Here is an 18,921-nt window from a genome sequence, read left to right as displayed (position 1 = left end):
TCAACATATAGCATGTCAAAAAGATCAAACCACTTTATCCTTCATCGTTTGCGGACTTGGTCTTGTCTCTTTGAAACTGGGAATCTCTTCTAGCATTTGCCAATGCTTTTTCAGAGCAGGGTACGTGTCCCTCCAACCATGATCTGGCCATCTACATGCCAGATATCCACAGACAGACCCTACAGCGATATCAGCCAAGCCAAGCTTGTCCCCAACAAGATAGTCGCTCTGTCTCTGTTCTGCCCATTCTCCCAATGCCTTTAGTCCACCTTCCACTTTTCTCATTTGTCTATCAATCCATGGTTGTGACTGCTTTTCGGGGTCTCTCATCTTTTCAAAAAAGGCAATCACAAGCGCGTCGCAAATGCCATCTGCCACGACTTGTATCTTCTTTGCAAACAATCTTGCGTCGATGTCGTCAGGGCCAGGAAGAAGGGGAGGATCTGGGTACTTTGCTTCGATCCATTCGAGTATGTAGCTGGACTCGTATACTGCCGACTTTCCGTCTTCAAGGATCAAGACGGGAAGCTTCTCGAGTGGGTTGTACTGTTTTGTTTGGGTTGTGCTGTCCCATGGAACCTCGGTTTGAAGAGTGAATGGCAGCTTTTTTTCGGCCAGTGCAATGCGGACCTTGCGAGCATAAGGAGAAGGTGTAGCACTGATGAGAGTAAACATGGCGAGAAGTGTTTCGAACAGATATAGACTGACAGATGCTGTTTTGAGACGATGCACAGTAGCTATGAAGTATATAAATTCAATGGATGCTCAAGAGAGCCGAGGCGTCATCAATTGCGGGGCTCTCGATACCGGCGGACCGGCTTTCTTTGTGGGAAAGTCGAACATGTGCATCCAAACGAATCGCACTCCCAAACAAACCATCATGATCGGCCTCACAGAGTTGATCCGCGAGATAGCGGCCACCGAAGAAGACACACCAGAAGACATCTTTGCCTCTGCCCCCGGATTCTTGTTCACCGACGACTTGCGCAATCAACATGGCGATCCAGGCTCTATCATCGTGTACAAATCCCAGCGGTTCGGTGACATTGAACTCACGACTGCCGACCCGAATGGTGAAGAAGAGAGGACGCTGTTCAGCCACTATCTCTGGAACGCCGGCATCTTGATGGCTGAAAGAGTCAGTGGGCAACGGCTGCTGAATGAACAAGAAGAGAAGCAATGGGCTGTCGAGGGACACAATGTGCTTGAGCTTGGAGCAGGTGCGGGCTGAAAGATATCAGCATCAAGAGCAAGGACTGATGAATCATATGGCAGGCGTGGGCCTCGTTGGAATTGCCAGCACCCTGGCTGGTGCCACCCATGTATGCATCTCGGACTACCCAGCCCAGGTCGTACTCGACAACATCAAACGAAACGTCAAGCACAACGTACCAGAGACAATTGTCGCAAAGGCAAGGGTACAAGGTCATCCGTGGGGTGTCCTAGATGATGACTTTGCTAGAGCAAATGCTCGCAAGTTCAGTCGAGTGATGGCTGCAGACTGTTTCTGGATGCCATGGCAGCACGAGAACCTGGCATCATCCATGCTTCACTTCCTGTCTGACGACCCGGAAGCTCGAGTGCTTGCGATGGGAGGATTCCATACCGGCCGAGCAAAGCTGGCAGCATTCTTCGATGTGGCTTCAGAAAAGGGACTCGAGGTACAAGAGATCTATGAGGAAGACGATCAAGGCAATAGACGAGAATGGGTCAAGGAGAAGGACGGCGGAAGGGAAAATGTGACTGAGCGAAAGAAATGGCTCACCATTGCCATCTTGCGGCGAGGAGAGGAGCAAAGGCTTTGAGACGCTATTAGACACTGCCGGCTCATGGCAGTAATTCAGCATAGAGTAGAGTCGTTGAGGTTTCTCGAGTTAAACATAACAATCATCACGAATTCGAAAGAGGATGAATGAAAGATAGATTGACAAGCAGAACGATGACCCTGGCCGGCAGATGGCATCGGGCAGGCATGCAGCCGAGCAAGGCGTGAACCAAGTAGCCAAGTTGGTGAGCCAGGATCTTGTGGTCACTGGTTGTGCATGGCTGGTATCAAATATAGCAAGAGCAAGCTGGTGATGATCCTCTGAAGATGGATACGACAGGTGGCTGGAGTGTTTTGACGCTTGGACAATTGACAGGCGGTTCTGCTCCCCGAGCAACGGGCGGATGGAGAGTGGAGAAGGACGCTGAACGACAACGAGGATACCACAACCCGATGCATCTCTCAATGCAGGAAGCATGCTGCACGCGTTTGTTGTGTGACCAGCGCACCATAGTTCAAGATCAACAGTGAGAAAAACACGTAGTCGACATGTATGCGTAGATGGCATACAAAAGCTAGTAGGTAGTGCCCGTCTTTTCCCAGCCTGCTCTTTTCTGGCGGCACCACCCCATCACACAATCTGCAGCATCCGACCAACCACCTCTCGCGTGCGAAAGCCACTACTGTTTCGTTATTAACTATTCCGTCTTCCTGTCTGTCCTGCACTTCCCATACGCCAAAAGTCGTTTGTTTTTATCTCGCGACCATCCCCTCGCCCTCGACTTTTCCCGCCCACCATGTTTTTCAAGCGCCTGTCGAGATCTCGTAGCAATTCACAGAGCTACATTGACAACAACTACTCGCCGCACGACAGCAAGACTGCTTACGACGACGAATACGACAACCGTCCCGACTCTGCGCGTGCTCCCCCAACCAAGTCGGCATCTCTCAAGGAAGGCATGTTTGCCCAGCAGCAGCAGCAACCCCAGCCCATGGACAGCTTCAACACGCCTCCCATGTCGCGATCGGGTCCTCAGCCAATGGCCAATGGTTTTGGCGGTCCTGGTCCTGGAAAGCCCGGGACTGGTGCTCCCTCCATCCAACCCGAGCCCATGCCTGATCTCCTGACGCGCGCCTTTAACGAAGCTGTGCGACCATACACCAATCGCGTCGAGGAGCTCGAGAACGAAGTCGCCGATCTCAAGGCTTGGGTCGAGCAGCTTGAGGCTCAGAGAAGAGAGGTCCACGCATGGATTGACAAGCGCGGCTTGAGACCTGGTATGTCAAGGCTTTCATGCCAACTGAGTAGCACAAGCTGACCGATTTCTAGACGTGCCCCCGAGCATTGCCCAGCAGATGGATGCTTCCAACCCACACAACCCCACCGCTGCTGCTTCAACTCTCAATGCACAGCTCGACCGCAAGATCACCATCGTCAACTTTGACCTTCACCGTCTGCAAGACGATCTCAACGACTCATTGCCTACTCCCTCCTTCAGCGCCTGTATGCTCAAATTCTTGCCCGACATCAGCCGTCTTGCTGCCCTTCCTTCGGGTCCCAAATTTGCCTTCGACCTGCTGCTCAAGCTGGGCGGCAACCTCAACTCCCACGGTGGTCTCGAGAGTGGTGATGAAGAAGACCTGCGCGAACGTAGATCCTTCTATGCTCGCCTCGACGAAGCCATGGTCGATATCGTGCGCGGTCGCTTTAGAGAGGAAGGCGAAGGTTGGGGTGTCGCCAGAGAAATCAAGCGCATCGAGAAAACTGGTGCCTACCTCCGCAACTGGGGTGTTGAGCCTTACTTCCCTCATACACTGGACGTTATGAGAGATGGCTCTGGTGCTGCCGGCGCTGGCGTCTACCATGGCGGTGGCACTCCTCCTGCTTACCAATAAGCATATCATCTGCTATGAGAGCAATGGCGTTACTGGATCTGTTTCTTTTCTTCTTTCCTGCTAATACCCCTTTCTGTTCAATTACGTTTTTTCTCATGCTCAATCGAGGAAAAAGCATGACGATGATGATACGACTTGTTGTTTTCCTTTTCACTTTGCTCGCTTAATTCTACTGTACTACTCTCCCCTTGCACAGCACATGGCATCGGCTTTTCTTTGTGCATGACAGCAAGACTCGATAGCTCTATATAGTGGACAAAAGACAAACCAAATACTGATGCTTGGACCCTCGCGTGAGCGAGTCACATTGTTGTTTGTACATATGTTCTATAATGTCCCATACATCCCTGTCAAGAAGATGTCTGTTAATCTATTCTGCCTTGACACCATTGGCCTTGACGTTACTCGCAGGCTTGCGCTCGGCCTCGTCATCAAATTCGATGCCACGAACAAAGGCTTCACTGACCATCTCAAGACCAGCGACAAAGACACATAGCGCACTAGCAATGACAAAGACACTGATACTCTCGCCAATCTCGAGCCAACTTCCCTCGTCACGCACGCTCCAGAAGAATCGCAATGTCAACCAATCGCCAATCGCCATGACCAATGCAAACAGTGCACCAGACTTTAGTCTCAGGCGACGAGTCAACAATCCCAAGTTCGCCGACACGAGAGCGAAAGGTGCAAAAATCTTCATGATGAGCAGAGCACCCTGCGAGAAGGGGTCAAATACAGGGATGAGACGAGACACGGCGTCCAGACTGAATGAAGATATCGAAGCGATGTTTCCAGTGCTGAAGAAGGCGGATTGTAGCAGATAGAGGAAGAAGAGGGCAATGCGTGCATCGGCCAAGGTCAGCGAACGATATTCATGCTTCTCAAGAGCGGAGACACGATCCGATGATGCTGCCAAGGCTGGTGCCAGGGGATTAAGATCTGAGATTGGGCTGGTAGGTGGGGGTAGAGAGCCTCTAGTGGTAAATGCGCGGTAGATGCGATGTTCAAGTCTAACCCAGGTGATTAGGGTGCAACTGAAGGCAAAGTAAAAGAGACCTTCGTAGCTGATAGTGAGGATGATAAACATGGGTGCGAATGCAAGGAAGATGACTACCAATCGGTGAAGGTAGTGGTTGTTGGGCGAGAAGGAGTGTGCGAAAGGCAGAATCAAAGACGAGACTAGCACTATCCAGCCAGTCACCTGTGCACCAAGTGGTAAGCCGGTCTTGGCCTGCAATGAAGCAACGCTGGAACGTGTGACAACCATGGCCAGAGCGATGAGGCCGATTTGCACGCCAGTAAGAATCCTAGAAACGCGATCTGTCTTGGGTGCAGCGAGTCCATCTTGACTTGAAGTATCCGGTACGATGGCGCTCTTTTCAAAGGCGATGTATAGAATACCAATGAGAAGCATAAGGAAGCCACCCGTAAGAATCAATCTACTATCTTCGACCTTGATGGCGGGCAAGACTGTGAAAATACTCATGGAAGCGCATGCTAATGCCCAAGTTGTGGAAATGATCCAGTTTTGGCGTACAAATTCGAGTCCATAGGAAAGAGGCCAGACAATGGCCAAAAGGTAACAAAGGGTGTACATCTCTCTGTGGTAGTAACTTTGAACCATGATCTCGAGGATTCCGACAAATACGAGCAGATTGAAGCCGAGACCCAGTACATCTTTTCCAGAAAGTTGTTGAGAAAGCAGTGCCTTGCCTTGAGAAAGTGCCTGGCGACGAGCAAACACCTCTTCCCAAAACATCACAGGGAAGAATGCATATGCGTAGTAAGTCCATGGAGAGGATTGAACTAGCAAGAATGCAAGTAGTGCAACAAATATTGATGAAAAGACGGTCGTGCTCGTGGGGGAACGAGTGGCATCAATCTTACCATCAAATACGTGTTGATCAAGAGCGAATGTAAAGGCAAAGGCCATCCATCCCAGATATCCCAGAGTCACCAAGGCTCGCAAAAAGAGCCAGTCATAGGTTTGAAGGTATCTCAGGCCTTGCAAGCCCAACTTCATGAGTTCATCAGAATCTTGAATTGCCTTTTCATGGTTTCCTTGGCTTATAGTATTCTTGATGTTGTCAATACGATGGTCCGGAGAGTGATCTTCGTCAGAAAAGCCTGGGAAGGGCTTGTAGCGTAGAACTGTATTCTGCTTTTGATGTTCCTTGATGCGGTACATTTCCAAAATCTCTTGAGCGTTCACCAGCATAGCTTGAGCTTTAGTTTGCTGATCAGCTGACAAGAAATCCAGAGGCAATTCGCCCACCGAGTTGACAGCAAAAGGAAGGCCAGCAAGGTAAGCCATGAGGGTAGCAATGTCGGCCTGAGCAACGTCATGACGTTGAACATGATCGAGGTGCCAGTCCGAAGAGAAGGCATCCTCGTGGCCAGGAGCAATGCCAGAGGATACTGTGACAGGCTTGGCCACTCCAGAGCCCCAAGCAATTAGTGGGGTCCTGGTGTTGTCTGGATGTCCATCGCCATGACTTCCCCAATCGCTCATTCCGTGGTCCGCAGTGAAGACATAGGCAGTCTTGTCGTCGGCATAAAACTTGTCAATCAGAGCGGTAATCTTCTCAACACCTTGATCAACAATCTTGATGTTGTGCAGGTACTCGCGGGAGTAGGGACGGTAGGAATGACCAGTAGTGTCTAGACCCAAAAGATGCAAGAAGAAGACATTCTTGTCCTGTCTCAAGCGCGCATCCAGTTCAGCGTCTTTGCTGGCGCTTGCAAACAATTCCTCGACTCTTTCGAAAACCCATGTGTCCAGATGAGTTGCGTCTTTACTAAAGTCCTCCTCTTCGGCACCATACATGAAAGCGTCAACACGACCAGGAACAGCACCCTCTTGGAACATGGGCAGGATATCAGGACTGCCCCAGCTCCATGTGTGGCGACTGCGATTGAAGACGCTATCGAAGTGGACGGGGTTGAGCTTCCAACCTGTAGTGACTGCCGAAACGTCTTCGTACAAGCCAGCGATCAAGGCGACATGACCAGGTCGGGATTCGGTCGGTACGCGTGTATGCGAGACTCCAAAGGTGCCATGTTCGAGTACGCGCGATCGAAGAAAAGGAGCAAGAGGGCGCGGTTCTTGCCAGTCGGCCTCCTGTTCGCGCCCAGGGGAAGGGTCGGGGAAATATTGAAAGGCCTTGTCTGCGCGCAATCCGTCACCTAGTATCATTGATTAGCTGTCCGCCATACCCTTCAGGTTGACCAAGCAACAATACCGACAAACAGTACCAGTCGTTTCGCAGGAGCTTCTTCTTTATGCGCTACGCTGTACTCGCGCATGCCACTGACAATAGGACTGACAAAGTATATGTCGAAGATGGAATATGCATATATCAGGTGAAAGGCCACGGCCACTGCGAGGAAACCTAACCTCCCCATGCGAGCCATTGTTGAATTCCTGGGATCCCCTGAGTTGCTGGTCGAGTGTGATCGTGCTGTTTTTCGAAGCGCGTGGCTGCTCTCTCTGGGGTAACCTTGTCGTCACTGCCTCCGACTTGCCGACATTAGCTTCGGGTGCACCACTACGAGTACTGTTGCTGTTTTTTTGCTTTGCACACAACTCTTGCTTGACGTCTTAACAAATGGAGTGAATCACGGTTTCGCTGAATGCTCCCACGAACTAATGCCACTCGTGTTGGTTGATGGTTCCGGCTCCTGCCATTTTCCTACCCTGATGAAGCATCTTGGCTAGCCAAGACTCCAGACCATGTCAAACACCTTGATGTCGGTCCAGCACGACTCAATACCTGCCGTCTACTATCTCATTGTGGCCATGTTCAAGACCAGGGGTTTTTCACGAGTTGCTTGTTACATCCACAATATGAAAACATGGTTTCCCACGTTATTCTTCTAAGCGAACAATTCTGGCCGCTTCAGATTGAAGGCTTGGAGGGGAAGCTCATACTACCAACTGATGGGGTCAACCCAGTCCAAGAACACAGTCCAGTACAAGGTGCGCTACACGAGCGGTGAGCCAACAATTCGAGAGCTTGCAAGATCCTTTCTGGAAAGTAAATGGTGCTGTACATGTCTGACAATGCTAACAATCAATTGCGACCAGGGTCACACTGCAGACGTCTCCTTTCTAAAGTCGACTTGCCCTGGGTAGTTGATTAACCCATTGTTTTTGGGTGCGTAACTAGCTGGTTATAGAGAAACACTTCGATGCAGACACGTGTTGTTTCCGGAGTCACTCGATGACAGAGGCTGAATGGTCCATCGCCAGAGGACATTTCACAGCTGTAGTCTTAGACAGAAACACTTCAAGATCAAGAAGCCCAAAGGCATACAACTGTGTTGACTCCTGCCGAAAACCCTTCAATGGCTGTAGTTATGCACGCTTTGAATTGGTTCCATCGAAATGATTCCTCGTTGCCATGTTGACGACTGTAGCACCAGATTTTCTGTAACACAATCCCAGAAGATCGTTTCCTCTGAGAAACCTTGTCTTGAGTCTTTGACTGACTTACTCGGACGCACATAAAGAGGCGTTATGGCTGACCTTGTGGTGGAGGCTGAAGGATGAAGCCTCAAAGTTTGTCAATTCCGAAGAAAAATCCAAACCTTTTTGCAATCTTTAATCGCATCTTGGCTGATGATTCAAAAGTGGTTTGGTCGGCTGTGGAAGCGGGCTGTTTCATGCCAAATTAGTGCCCGCAGAACTGCAGGGCAGGGTCGAAAAGCAACACAAGACCACCCGCACAAACAAACAACTGAGGTCATGCAAAGTTCCGTCTGGGAGTACGCGTACAAGACGTTGTAGATACTGTGCTTCTCCTGGATGATGCTGATGTCCACCTAGGGAATGGATGGAATGACACTTTGGGTACAGGGGGGCTTGGTATTATCAAGTCAGTCGAACAGATTGAAGAAATTGAGCTGGAATTGACCTTTAATTTCATTGTGTGCAGGAGACCCCAGGGCAAGCGTTAGCCACTATGGAAGAGCTGGAGGAACTGGACTGGTTCCTGTCTCGGCTTGATCGTGTGGCTTGATAGTCTTGGAGAAAGTGGATACTTAGCAGCGCACTAATGTGTGTATCAAACGGGATTACATGGCGGGAGATCTTCTTATGCTTGCAAGTTGCGCATGCGTCTCATCTGTGAGAGGACCCACTTTCAGCATGGTGACAGAAAGGTCGTCAAGATTTGAGATGTGATGTCTTTCGAGAGCTGATTAGGCGCGCGGCTGTATGGAAGGTCATGATAGAGGCGATATCAAGAGGAAAAGAGACGCGACAAGCGGTTCATCTGTTGAACTATTTTGAGCGCGACGAAACACACCATGATTGGTCGTGGCTTCCGTTAGTTTCTGCGGAGGTGATGCACGCGTCTCAAGGTGCTTTGCTGCTTCGGGAAAAATATCGACAGTCGGAGAGTTTGAGCTCGGCCTGGCAGCCGTAACCGAAAGGGCAATCTCTTTGATCCCCTTCTTTCCTCACGCCTCTCACAGGTCTCGACGTCGTCGCTTTCTGACCGCCGCCGCACCATCTTTCCCATCTCTCCCAACGGTCCCATACTGCGAGCTTCTTTTCGCAGCGCGATTACCCGTTGACCTTTAGACTTGCGCCCCCCTTTCTCCCAGCGGTACTCGACAACGGCTTCCGCAGCCCCCTCCCAGGACTCTGTTTCTTCTCTACCACTCCTACCTACTTTCTCTCTTTTGCGATTCTTCGAAGAGTCGACCCACCTTCGCTTAATCGACCTTCGTTGGCCCTTTGATTAAACTCGTCTAATATCGTGGTTGATCTCTCTCAAGTCGTCACCTCGTTTGATCATCCTTTCGTTCATCCATTCATTCTCACACCGTTTTCTCATACCTTCATTCACTCTTTCTTGCTGGTATCGACTTGGGTGTCGTATCTGCCTCTCGTCGAATTTTGTGCATAGGAAGTGCACAATCTCCACCACTTCAGAACATCGCATTGTGCCTTGTTAGCTGGGATTACTCGACCTTGCCTTCTTTGTGCCAGCACGTCAATTCTTTGTTGACGAGTGCGCCGTCGTGACCGTTGACACATCGTTGTTTCCCGCCACGCCGCTCGTAACTGCTCTTTGTCTGCCAACGCCGACCCCTTACGCTCATTTCATCACGATTGGCTTGTGGATAAACGATGTTCTAGTGTTTCAGACACCCTCGTCTTCACTCCTTTATCCTCTTGTTGTCAAACACCACGACCGTTTTCCGGTCTTGCCCATATTTTGTAAGTCCTGCCTCGCTCTTGCGACAATTCATCCCTTGCATAGCAGCCCGGCGCTGACAAGACGCCATCAGAATAACCTCCCTTTTGACATTCGTCAAGTCCACTCGTTTATACACGCGCATTTACGTCGTCCGCAGATCACTGCGCGTCGCCAATCCGGAATATAAATCGACAGCTAATCTAGGCCCAATATGAGGACTTCTTCTGCTGTCTGGGCTGCCGCCCTGGCAGTCATGTCTGTCCAGGGTCCCATACTAACCACCGCCGAGGCTGCACCCGCACCTCAGCAAGGCACCGGTCCTGGTCAACAGATGCGATACTACTTTCCTCGCCCTCTAAAAAGACAGAATGCTCTGCAAAACACCACCAGTTCCTCCACCGTCAGCTCCGAAGCCGAGGCCCCCACCACCTCGGATCCCTCTTGGTTCCAAGCAATATCTTCTCTTTTCTCGGAATCTCAGGACCCTTCTTCGACTTCATCGTCCGATTTCCAGGATCCTTTCTCGACTTCACCAACCTCTACTGCGCTGGACGCAGCAGCGGCTGCGACCAGTGAGTCGACTACCTCCTCCGAGGACCCTTCTACTATCTCGAGCGCCGACGACGCCTTTGTAGCGTCCACTGGATCATCCCCTTCGTCCACGATCTTCCCCACCATATCTTCCGAATCTAGCACATCTCAAGAGACTCCTTCGGCACAACAGGCAGCGGCTTCTTCGATTGAGAGTGTCGCAGCTTCATCAGCAGCCGACGCTCAGTCCTCAGCAGCCGACGCCCAGTCATCCGAGGAGCCATCATCTGCGCAACCTTCGAGCGCTGCCCCTTCTGTCGCATCTACCGGAAATGTCGCAAGCGAGACTGTTACACCAACCATCGCATCTTCCTCGATCGCTCCCTCATCTGCCGCACCTTCCACCGAAGCCCCTTCCTCTGTCGCATCTACCGGTGGCGTACCTTCCGAAGTCGTGCAGCCTACGGTTGCTTCCTCTTCAGCAACTCAGCCAACATCATCCTCCGTGGCTTCCACAGGAGGTGTGCCTGCTGAGGTCGTTGAACCCACCTTCTCATCGACACAAGCACCGGCTCCGGAGACTTCAGTTGCCTCGACTGGTGAGACTCCCTCGGAAATCGTGCAGCCAACCGCACCTTCCTCGGTCGCGTCAACTGGTGGTGTTCCTTCGGAAGTTGTGCAACCCACCGCTTCGTCTTCAATCGGTTCTACTGCACAGATTACTTCCGAGAGCGTTGAACCTACGGCGCCCTCGACCGTCGCTTCCACTGGCCAGGTTACTACAGAGAGCGTTCAACCTACCGCTCCTGCATCCGCTGCTTCGACTGGTGAGATGCCAAGTGAGATCGTTCAGCCGACTTCTAGAGACTCGTCGACCGATTTCGTTCAATTGACTTCTAGAAGTGCATCGCCATCATCATCTGTCGGTTCTACTGGAGTTGATGTTGTCGAGTCAGTTACACCTACCGCAAAGGGCACTGTGGCTTCTCTTGACTCGACGGGTGGTGTCGTGGTCGAATCCGTGACACCTACTCGTTCGGCTGACTCTACTGATGTTGGTACTACTGGTGTAGCCGTCTCTGAGACTGTTCAGCCAACTGCAGCTGCAGCTGCATCTTCCTCTCGTGCTGGACCCTCTGTCGGAACCATTCAGCGTCCCGGATCCACTGGTGGTGCAGTCTTCGAATCCGTCACTCCTACTGCCTCGGCCTCTTCTGCCGAATCGACTGAAAGCGATGTTGCTTCCCAAGTCGGATCCACTGGAAGTGCCGTGACAGAATCCGTCGCTCCTACTGCTGCAGCCTCCACCGGAGCTGTCGTTCAGTCTTCAGACGAAGTTCAGCCTACTGTTGCTACCAGCCCTTCGATCGCCTCCACTGGTGCCGCTGTCCAATCTTCTGACGAAGTCCAGCCGACTTCTTCGGCCGTTGTTTCTGCCACCTCCGACGACAACCAGTCTAGCGGTTCGGTCGCCTCAACCGGAGTCGCCGTTTCGTCTGCCGATGAAGTGCAGCCTACTGCAACCACAGCTGATCAGGCCGCAACTACCGTCGCATCGACAGGTGGCATTCCCGACATTGTCATTTTGCCCACTCCCTCGACCACCAGCGGCTCTCAAGCTTCGAGCTCAAACACTGATGGCGGCATCATTGTTGGCCTCTCGACTTTCCTAAACGGAGGCTCTTCCACGACTTCCACAGACACCCCTGCTTCAGCCACTGGAGATGAATCGAGCATCCAAGCTACTAGCACCGCGACTGATCTACCCGAACAGACTGATGGCAACAATGCTACCGCGATTGCATCTTCTTCAACTGATGCCTTGCCTCTTTTTGCCACGACTACTGGTGAATCTACCGAGCCTTCTGTCACGGGCACTGCCTCCACAGAGAGCTCTACTACTCCCATCATCCCATTGCCCATCGGTATTACCACCTCGGATGGTGGTGTTTCGGCTACAAACGCTCTTCCCAGTGCCACTGCCACTGGTATTCCCGACGTTCTGTCTAGCATCGTGTCATCTGCACAAGCCGCTCTTGAGACCGAAATTTCTTCTGTCGCTTCTGCTGGAACCACCGATGCCACTCAGACTTCATCCGATGGACCCACTGCAACTGGGATTGTAAGCGGTGCCTTGTCCAGCATCGCCTCGTCTCTCGATTCAGAGCTTTCTAGCGTTGTCGCCACTGCTACTGACAGTGCCATCTCTGCTTCATTGGCTTCCGACTTTTCGAGCCTCTTGTCGAGCGCTTCGGCTTCGCTCGCATCCGAGACCACTTCTGCAACTATTACAGATGCTTCTGCAACACCGACTAGCGCAGCTGACAACACTACTGGCGCCATTCCTGGATCAATCACTGACTCGAGCTCTCTTCCGTCTGCTACAGGCACCGACAGCACAGTCACCGGGTCCAACACTTCGACCTTGTCGACTACCGCTTCGGTCACCGATAGCGCAAACGCCTCTGTCACCGACAGTGCCGCGATTACGTCGGCTACTTCCGACAATGTTACTTCAGACTCGACCGCGAGCACCATCGCTACCGATCTGACAAGCGACAGCTCGGCAACCACTTCAGCCACCCTGTCCGAGGCTACCAGCAATGTTTCGGCTACCGCCACCGACAGTGAAGTGTCGAGCACTGCCGTCAGCAGTGATGCTGCAATCACTGCCACCCCAGGTACCATCATTGCCCCTGCCAATACCACTGTAGCAGCAACTGCTAGCAACACTGATTTCACTTCTGCCACTGCGATCGACAGCTCGGCTGTATCCACTGGAACTGACAGTGTTGCGCCTACCTCGACCGATAGCGCTGCTGTCTCATCTACTGACAGTGCCGTTCCAAGCAGTGGAACCGCAATTTCTGGCACCGCTGCCGCAACAGGAGTTTCTCCTTCGGTCACCTCCTTCACGGCCTCCACCTCTGGTACACTCGTGATTCCTGTCCCCGTTACAACTCCTCCATCGTCTCTTCTTTCGTCAATCTCTTCTGCTCAGTCCTCCATTGCCTCCTCGGTTTCTGCGTCAATTTCTTCTGTAGAGTCTTCCATTGCCGCATCTGCTTCTCAAGCATCTTCGGTTGCTTCATTCGCCCCCAACAATGGCACTATGACCACTGGTGTGATTGGTGTATCAACCTCAATCCCCTTGTCGAGTGCAACTACCCTTGATGTTTCGTCTGGTACCGTCTCGGCTTCAGCCACAGACTCTGCATCTTCAGCAGTTTCGAGCGGCGCCTCGACCACCAACATCACTTCAGAGGCTACTGCCGTGTCAGCCACTGCTGAGAGCAGTGCTTCCGCCAGCTTCACGAGCGCTAGCTCGACCGAAGATACTACCGTACCCTTCGGTTTTGCAACCAGCACCGAGGCTTCGTCTCCACCACTGACCTCCGTTGTCTCGACTCCTCCTGCTTCGCCAGCGCCTACTGTAGCATCAACCTCTGTACAAGAGTCTACTAGCATCGCTCCCACCAGCATTGTACCCATTGGCACCAACACTTACACTTCAATGCCTGTAGACACTAGCATTCTGTACCAGCCCTCTGAGACAGCAACCACTTCCACTGCTTCCAAGGCATCTGGTATTCCCACTTCGATGCCCCGCGTCATTCAGCCTCCTGGTGGCATGCCTTCGGCTCCCGAAAACACAACTTTGATCCAGGTTGGTTTCACCTATGGATTGAACTACCCATTCGTTGTTTCCACTGGCGGATCTGCAAACCAAATCTTCCAATACCTTCCTGCCGGTCTGGCCTATGGTCTCAACGTCGATGCAGACCAGGTCAAAATGTACGCACTGCAGCCCTACGACACCACCGACTCATTGCACTACATCACCACCTTGGCTCTTGCATATGTTCCATCAGAGGCAGTCAATCAATTACAACTTGATCTACACACTTCGGTTGCCACCATGTACAACAATCCCGACGCAGCTACCAAGACGTTGATGGGCATGATCAACCCTGCAATCCCCATGATTCCTGGTGCAAACGGCAAAAGTAACAGCCAAGGCAATTCAAAGAACAACCCATCTGGTTCCGGCACCACTTCTGACAGCAACGGTGCTCCTCTTGGTGGTGACTCGGGTACTTCATCACCTGTCAATGGCACTTCTGTTGGTATTGGTGTTGGTGCCGTTGCTGGTGCTGCTGTATACGCCGCCGCCATGGTCTACGTTGCTCGTCGTTACAAGAAGAAGCGTGCTTCGCATGCTCGTAGCAACAGTGTGCCGTACACTGACGAGAGAGGCGAGATGAGCCAGCGCAACAGTGCAGCCAACTACTTCATGTCTGGTGGCCGTGGCCGCGTAACCCCTACCAGTGGTAGAGGAAGTCGCCAGAGTGGAAGCAGTGGCAATGGCCCTAGCGTTCGAGAACAGGGGATCAGCGCTCCTGTCCTTGCAGGCAACTCTCTTGGCTGGAACTAGATGATGATGCTTACAAACCTTTGACGAATTAAAGGATAACCACGTGCGATTACATTCCCTCTTGATAAAGATTTTTCTTCTCTTCTTTTCTTCTCTCTTAGTCTTCGTCTCTCCCAATAAAGCGTGTTTGTTTTTGAGTTTTCCTGTCATCACTGTTCAAAAAAAAGATTCGAAGATCATTTCACTTCTTGTAGATTAGTTTTCATGCCGAACTCTGGTCACCTCTTTGTTAGTCAGAATAAATGCAACCTTTTTGATACAAGAAATGTGTGTTGTGATTATAAATGTGAATGTACAAGAATTAAAAGGATCAAATGTAATGAAAGGAACTAAGTCCTAGCAGAACCAGTCCGCTTGTCCAGAAGATGATCGATCCTTGGGATCAAATCAGCAATCCTGAAGGGCTTTGCAATCGAGTCGTCCATGCCAGCCATGATGGCATCATTCGTCTGTTCAGGTCTAGCATTGGCAGAGATGGCAATGATGGGTAACCTGTTGTAGCTGTTATCCTCGATGGTGCTGCTGCAGGTGCTTTTTACAGAGTTGAAGCTGCTTCCTCTGGAAAGTCTTGGTCTAGACACGCTGCTGCTGTTGCTCGTGGTGCTGTTTCGTCTTTCCCACTCTCTGATTCGTTTTGCCGCTGTGAGTCCACACATGATTGGCATCTCTATGTCCAACAAGACGCAGTCGACCTGGATCATCTGTGTTGGACTCGTGAGAAAGTCTAGGGCTTCTTGACCATTGTTGGCTACATGGACTTCGTAGCCATGCTTGATCAGTTGCTTTTTGAGTACTCGTTGATTGAGGATATTGTCTAGTCGCGATTAGTCTTTGCAGTGAATTGGCATGTGGATCAGCGTGACATACCTTCAACAACAAGCAACTTGATCTTTTCGCTGGAGCCTGTCACATCGCTCATGACGACATGAATCGCTGAATCGGCTTTCGATGTGTGACATGAGTTCAACGAGGGACAAGAACCGGCTTCTTCAATTTCTAGGACGAGCGGTGCATTGATGAAGAATGCAAACGTACTTCCCTTGCCGAGCTCAGAGGAGACACCAATCTCTCCCTGTTGTAATTCAACGAGCTGGCGTGATATGAATAGGCCCAGACCCGAGCCGCCGTACTCAGAATATGTCTTGCGTGATCCTTGAGCAAATCTCGTGAATATGCGCGCCTTCTCATCCGGTGCCATGCCCCGTCCAGCATCAGAAACTGTGAACCAGAGATAGAACTCATTCTGGCCCTCAGAAGATGATTCGTAAATTGATTCTTGATTGTGGAAGGAAAAGTCGACTGGCAGGTCAAGCGGTCGCTTCTCAGACGCACCCATGACAACTCTGATGCGGCCGGGACCTGGCTCATTCTTGCTGAACTTGATGGCATTGCCAACCAAGTTGATCAGGACCTGCAAAATCCGGCCGGAATCCAAGTTGACTTTGTCGACTTTGAGTTGGTCGATTGAGGGATGAGTCGCGATTTCCAGCGTGATGCCCAACCGCCCAGCTTCGATCCCAAACATCTTGCGGACATCCTGTAGCAGAGTAACTGCATGAACAGGCGAAGGATTGATTTGAAGCAGCTGAGAGTCGAGCTTTGATAAGGAGAGAATGTCGGAGATCAGGCGCCTCTGATGATCGGAACAAGTCGCAATTGTCTCTACAGATTCGTTGCTGCTTGTGATGTGGTTAAGAAGAGTTTTGATTTCATCTTCCAAGGTTAAAGGGTCCTTCATCTTGCAAGCCAGGTTCTTGATCAATTTTCGCATCTCAATGAGGCTATCGTTGATCGAATCCGCGCAGTGGATGACACTACAGAATTGTCAGCGTAGTCTTCATAGCAAGGTAAGCATATCTTACGCCGATAGAGGATTTCTCAATTCGTGTGACACAGTGTCATAAAAGCTTTCCTGGTTCTTTCGTGCTTCGAGTGCTTCCTCCATACGTACTCGCTGCATTCTCGCTTGAAATTTGAAATGAGACACGTCGATTGTGAATCCAAGGACTCTTATGACTTTGCCAGTATCGTCGCACTCCGGCAGGGCAGTGACCATTACTTCAGCGGGTCCTCGGGGTTGACCGTCACTGTCATACCAAAGTCTCTTGAGTCGCAAAGAGTAGGTGACCTGCTCACCGCGCCGCATGGCCTAGATCGATGTTAGAATGTGGTGGTAGATCATGCATCAGCTTACTCACCTGCCATCCTTCTTCTGCAATGTCCAAATCTTCCTCATGAAGGACAGTGTTCCAGTCAATCTGATCAAGCGGAACGCGAGCGTGTTGTGAGAGCTGCCACCATGTTTCGTTCACGTATTGGACTCCCTTGGTAGTGTCTGCAATCATGCACCCGACAGGGGCAATGTCCATGCAACGCTTGAATCTTTCCTCGCTGGCTCTGGCTTGTTCTAGAGCTTCCGCTCGATCGAGCGCGATCTTCTCGCTTCTCTTTTGAGTCGAGATATCGGTGACTGCACCAATGACTGATGTGACAACGCCGTTGCGATCCTTGACTGGCTGGCAGGCCGCCAGTGCCCATTGACCTTCCTCAGTATCGTTGCGATAACGCAGCTCAAACTTTTGCCATTGGCCTCCAATCATGGATTTCCATGAGTTGGAAACAAGATTAACGTCATCTGGATGAATTAGATCAAGGAATTTGTGCTTTTTGTCAGGTGGAGAGTCTCGAGGGTAGCCGCTTAGTCGGTAATAACACTCGTTCGCTCGGATCAATTCTCCAGTGCTTTTGTATTCAAAGAATCCTATGCTGCTTGGAGTCAGTATCGATGTCGGCATACCGAGTCAGGGAAAATGGAGATGCACTCACTCGACCTGGTCAATGACGCTGAGCACCTTTTCGGCCAAGGTAGTCGCCAACTCTGCCTCTTGTTGGCGAAGAGCCAGCTCCTTTGCGAGCAAATCCTTTTCTAGCTGGTTGCGTCTGGCGTCTTCTTTTCTTTTGTATGCTGCTTCTGTTGTTGCCACCAAATTGTTGACAACATCAGCAAACTCGCGTTGCAAGTGCTTGATATGTTGTTGGTGAGGCTCATCAAGAAGTGCTCTGGTGGGTAACCCGATGACCAGCAAGGCTTCCACATCCTGGTAACGCGTCAAACTACTCGGTAGAACAGCAGCCTCTGTGCAAAGGTCGCGAGTACCACGTTGCAATGATCCTTTGGACCATTCATCGGGTAGGTTGTTGATCGTGACTTGAGATTTGAACGAGACGGCTTGCCTCAGAGGCTGCAAAGACGGATTCGTCGTGTCGAGATCAAAGTAAGGTGCGAAAGTACTGTCGTCAAAGTCGCCCACAGAGCCCTCAAGATAATATCGTGGCCTTCCAGCTCGTTCCTGATGACCTCGTGATTCGGGCAACCTTCTTGTGGAGTAGATGGCGGCAATGGGGAAATCTTCTGGATTCTCAACAAGACTTTTCAGAACAATGGGCCATAGCGAGGGCAGGTCGCTTGCTGAACTCCAGATCTCTGAAAGCTCACGAACGGTTGATCGTCGTCGCTCTCGCAAGTCGCAGTCTGTCGTCTCCTCAAAGCATAGATGGAAGCCTTGAAGAGACGGTGGTAATGCCGAGACATCGAGTTGGAGATGCACATTTTCCAGTCGTCCGTTGTTCATCATTGGTATGACAAAGGATGGGCAAGAATAGGTAGGCACCAAGGCTGCATTTCGTCGATGTGAAGCCATCTTTGCTCCGTACCCTTGCCATTCTTTGATAGTGTCCAAAGGTTGGCCCATGATGCCTGGGTGAAGGCTTCGCACCATCTTTCCGTAAGCCGCGTTGTATAGCAGCACATTCTCTTTTCCAATCAACAAGCATTGCGGTTGAGGTGCCACCATGACCAGGTATATAATTGTGGATAGCTCTCGAGGCCAAGACGACATGGGACCGATGGAATATTGTTGCCAATTCATGGCTCGGATGAGTTGAATATGTGCATTGGCTGAAGCGTCACCCTTCTCAAGCAGTTGTAATACCGATTCGACGTTGTTGTCCTCCATTTTGTTTGAGTCTTCCGTCTTGCGTGTGAGGATTTCGTTAGTCGTCTGTTGCTTGTAGTGTGTTGATCT

The 18,921-nt window shown here is 51.1% G+C and overlaps 5 protein-coding genes across 5 annotated transcripts; 2 read left to right on the top strand and 3 right to left on the bottom strand.

Moving 5' to 3' along the window:
- Positions 1-3: 3 nt before the first annotated feature.
- M438DRAFT_109595 (glutathione S-transferase domain-containing protein) lies at positions 4-918 on the bottom strand. The gene has a single exon (XM_029898682.1). It carries the CDS (start codon positions 673-675, stop codon positions 25-27), a length of 651 nt encoding a protein of 216 aa, XP_029756745.1. The 5' UTR covers positions 676-918; the 3' UTR covers positions 4-24.
- Positions 919-1,105: 187 nt separating this feature from the next.
- M438DRAFT_348785 (uncharacterized protein) lies at positions 1,106-1,995 on the top strand. Its single transcript, XM_029906229.1, has one exon. The coding sequence runs from the start codon at positions 1,200-1,202 to the stop codon at positions 1,803-1,805; it is 606 nt and encodes a 201-aa protein (XP_029756744.1). The 5' UTR covers positions 1,106-1,199; the 3' UTR covers positions 1,806-1,995.
- A 331-nt stretch (positions 1,996-2,326) lies between these two features.
- Positions 2,327-3,661, top strand: M438DRAFT_377424 (uncharacterized protein; the record flags this gene model as incomplete). Its single annotated transcript, XM_029908736.1, has 3 exons — positions 2,327-2,343; positions 2,595-3,043; positions 3,096-3,661. The coding sequence occupies 3 exons, from the start codon at positions 2,327-2,329 to the stop codon at positions 3,659-3,661; spliced, it is 1,032 nt and encodes a 343-aa protein (XP_029756743.1).
- Positions 3,662-4,031: 370 nt separating this feature from the next.
- On the bottom strand, positions 4,032-7,226 carry M438DRAFT_326075 (putative phosphatidylinositolglycan class N; the record flags this gene model as incomplete). The annotated part of the gene is made up of 2 exons (XM_029903112.1): positions 6,904-7,226; positions 4,032-6,847 (listed from the first exon to the last, which is right to left on the bottom strand). Exons 1-2 carry the CDS (start codon positions 7,073-7,075, stop codon positions 4,032-4,034), a joined length of 2,988 nt encoding a protein of 995 aa, XP_029756742.1. The 5' UTR covers positions 7,076-7,226.
- Positions 7,227-15,165: 7,939 nt separating this feature from the next.
- Positions 15,166-18,852, bottom strand: M438DRAFT_368568 (uncharacterized protein; the record flags this gene model as incomplete). The annotated part of the gene is made up of 5 exons (XM_029908050.1): positions 15,166-15,650; positions 15,704-16,650; positions 16,699-16,985; positions 17,035-17,602; positions 17,663-18,852. 5 exons carry the CDS (start codon positions 18,850-18,852, stop codon positions 15,166-15,168), a joined length of 3,477 nt encoding a protein of 1,158 aa, XP_029756741.1.
- Positions 18,853-18,921: the final 69 nt, after the last annotated feature.

This window comes from Aureobasidium pullulans (assembly GCF_000721785.1).
Source record: "Aureobasidium pullulans EXF-150 unplaced genomic scaffold scaffold_24, whole genome shotgun sequence".
NCBI lineage: Eukaryota > Fungi > Ascomycota > Dothideomycetes > Dothideales > Saccotheciaceae > Aureobasidium > Aureobasidium pullulans.
The sequence above is the reverse complement of the archived record's forward strand: the minus strand, read 5'-3'. Positions and strand labels throughout refer to the sequence as shown.

What these genes read in the sequence shown, in the direction of transcription:
- M438DRAFT_109595 (XM_029898682.1), bottom strand. Translation starts at nt 675, where the DNA reads ATGTTTACTCTCATCAGTGCTACACCTTCTCCTTATGCTCGCAAGGTC.
- M438DRAFT_348785 (XM_029906229.1), top strand. Translation starts at nt 1,200, where the DNA reads ATGTGCTTGAGCTTGGAGCAGGTGCGGGCTGAAAGATATCAGCATCAA.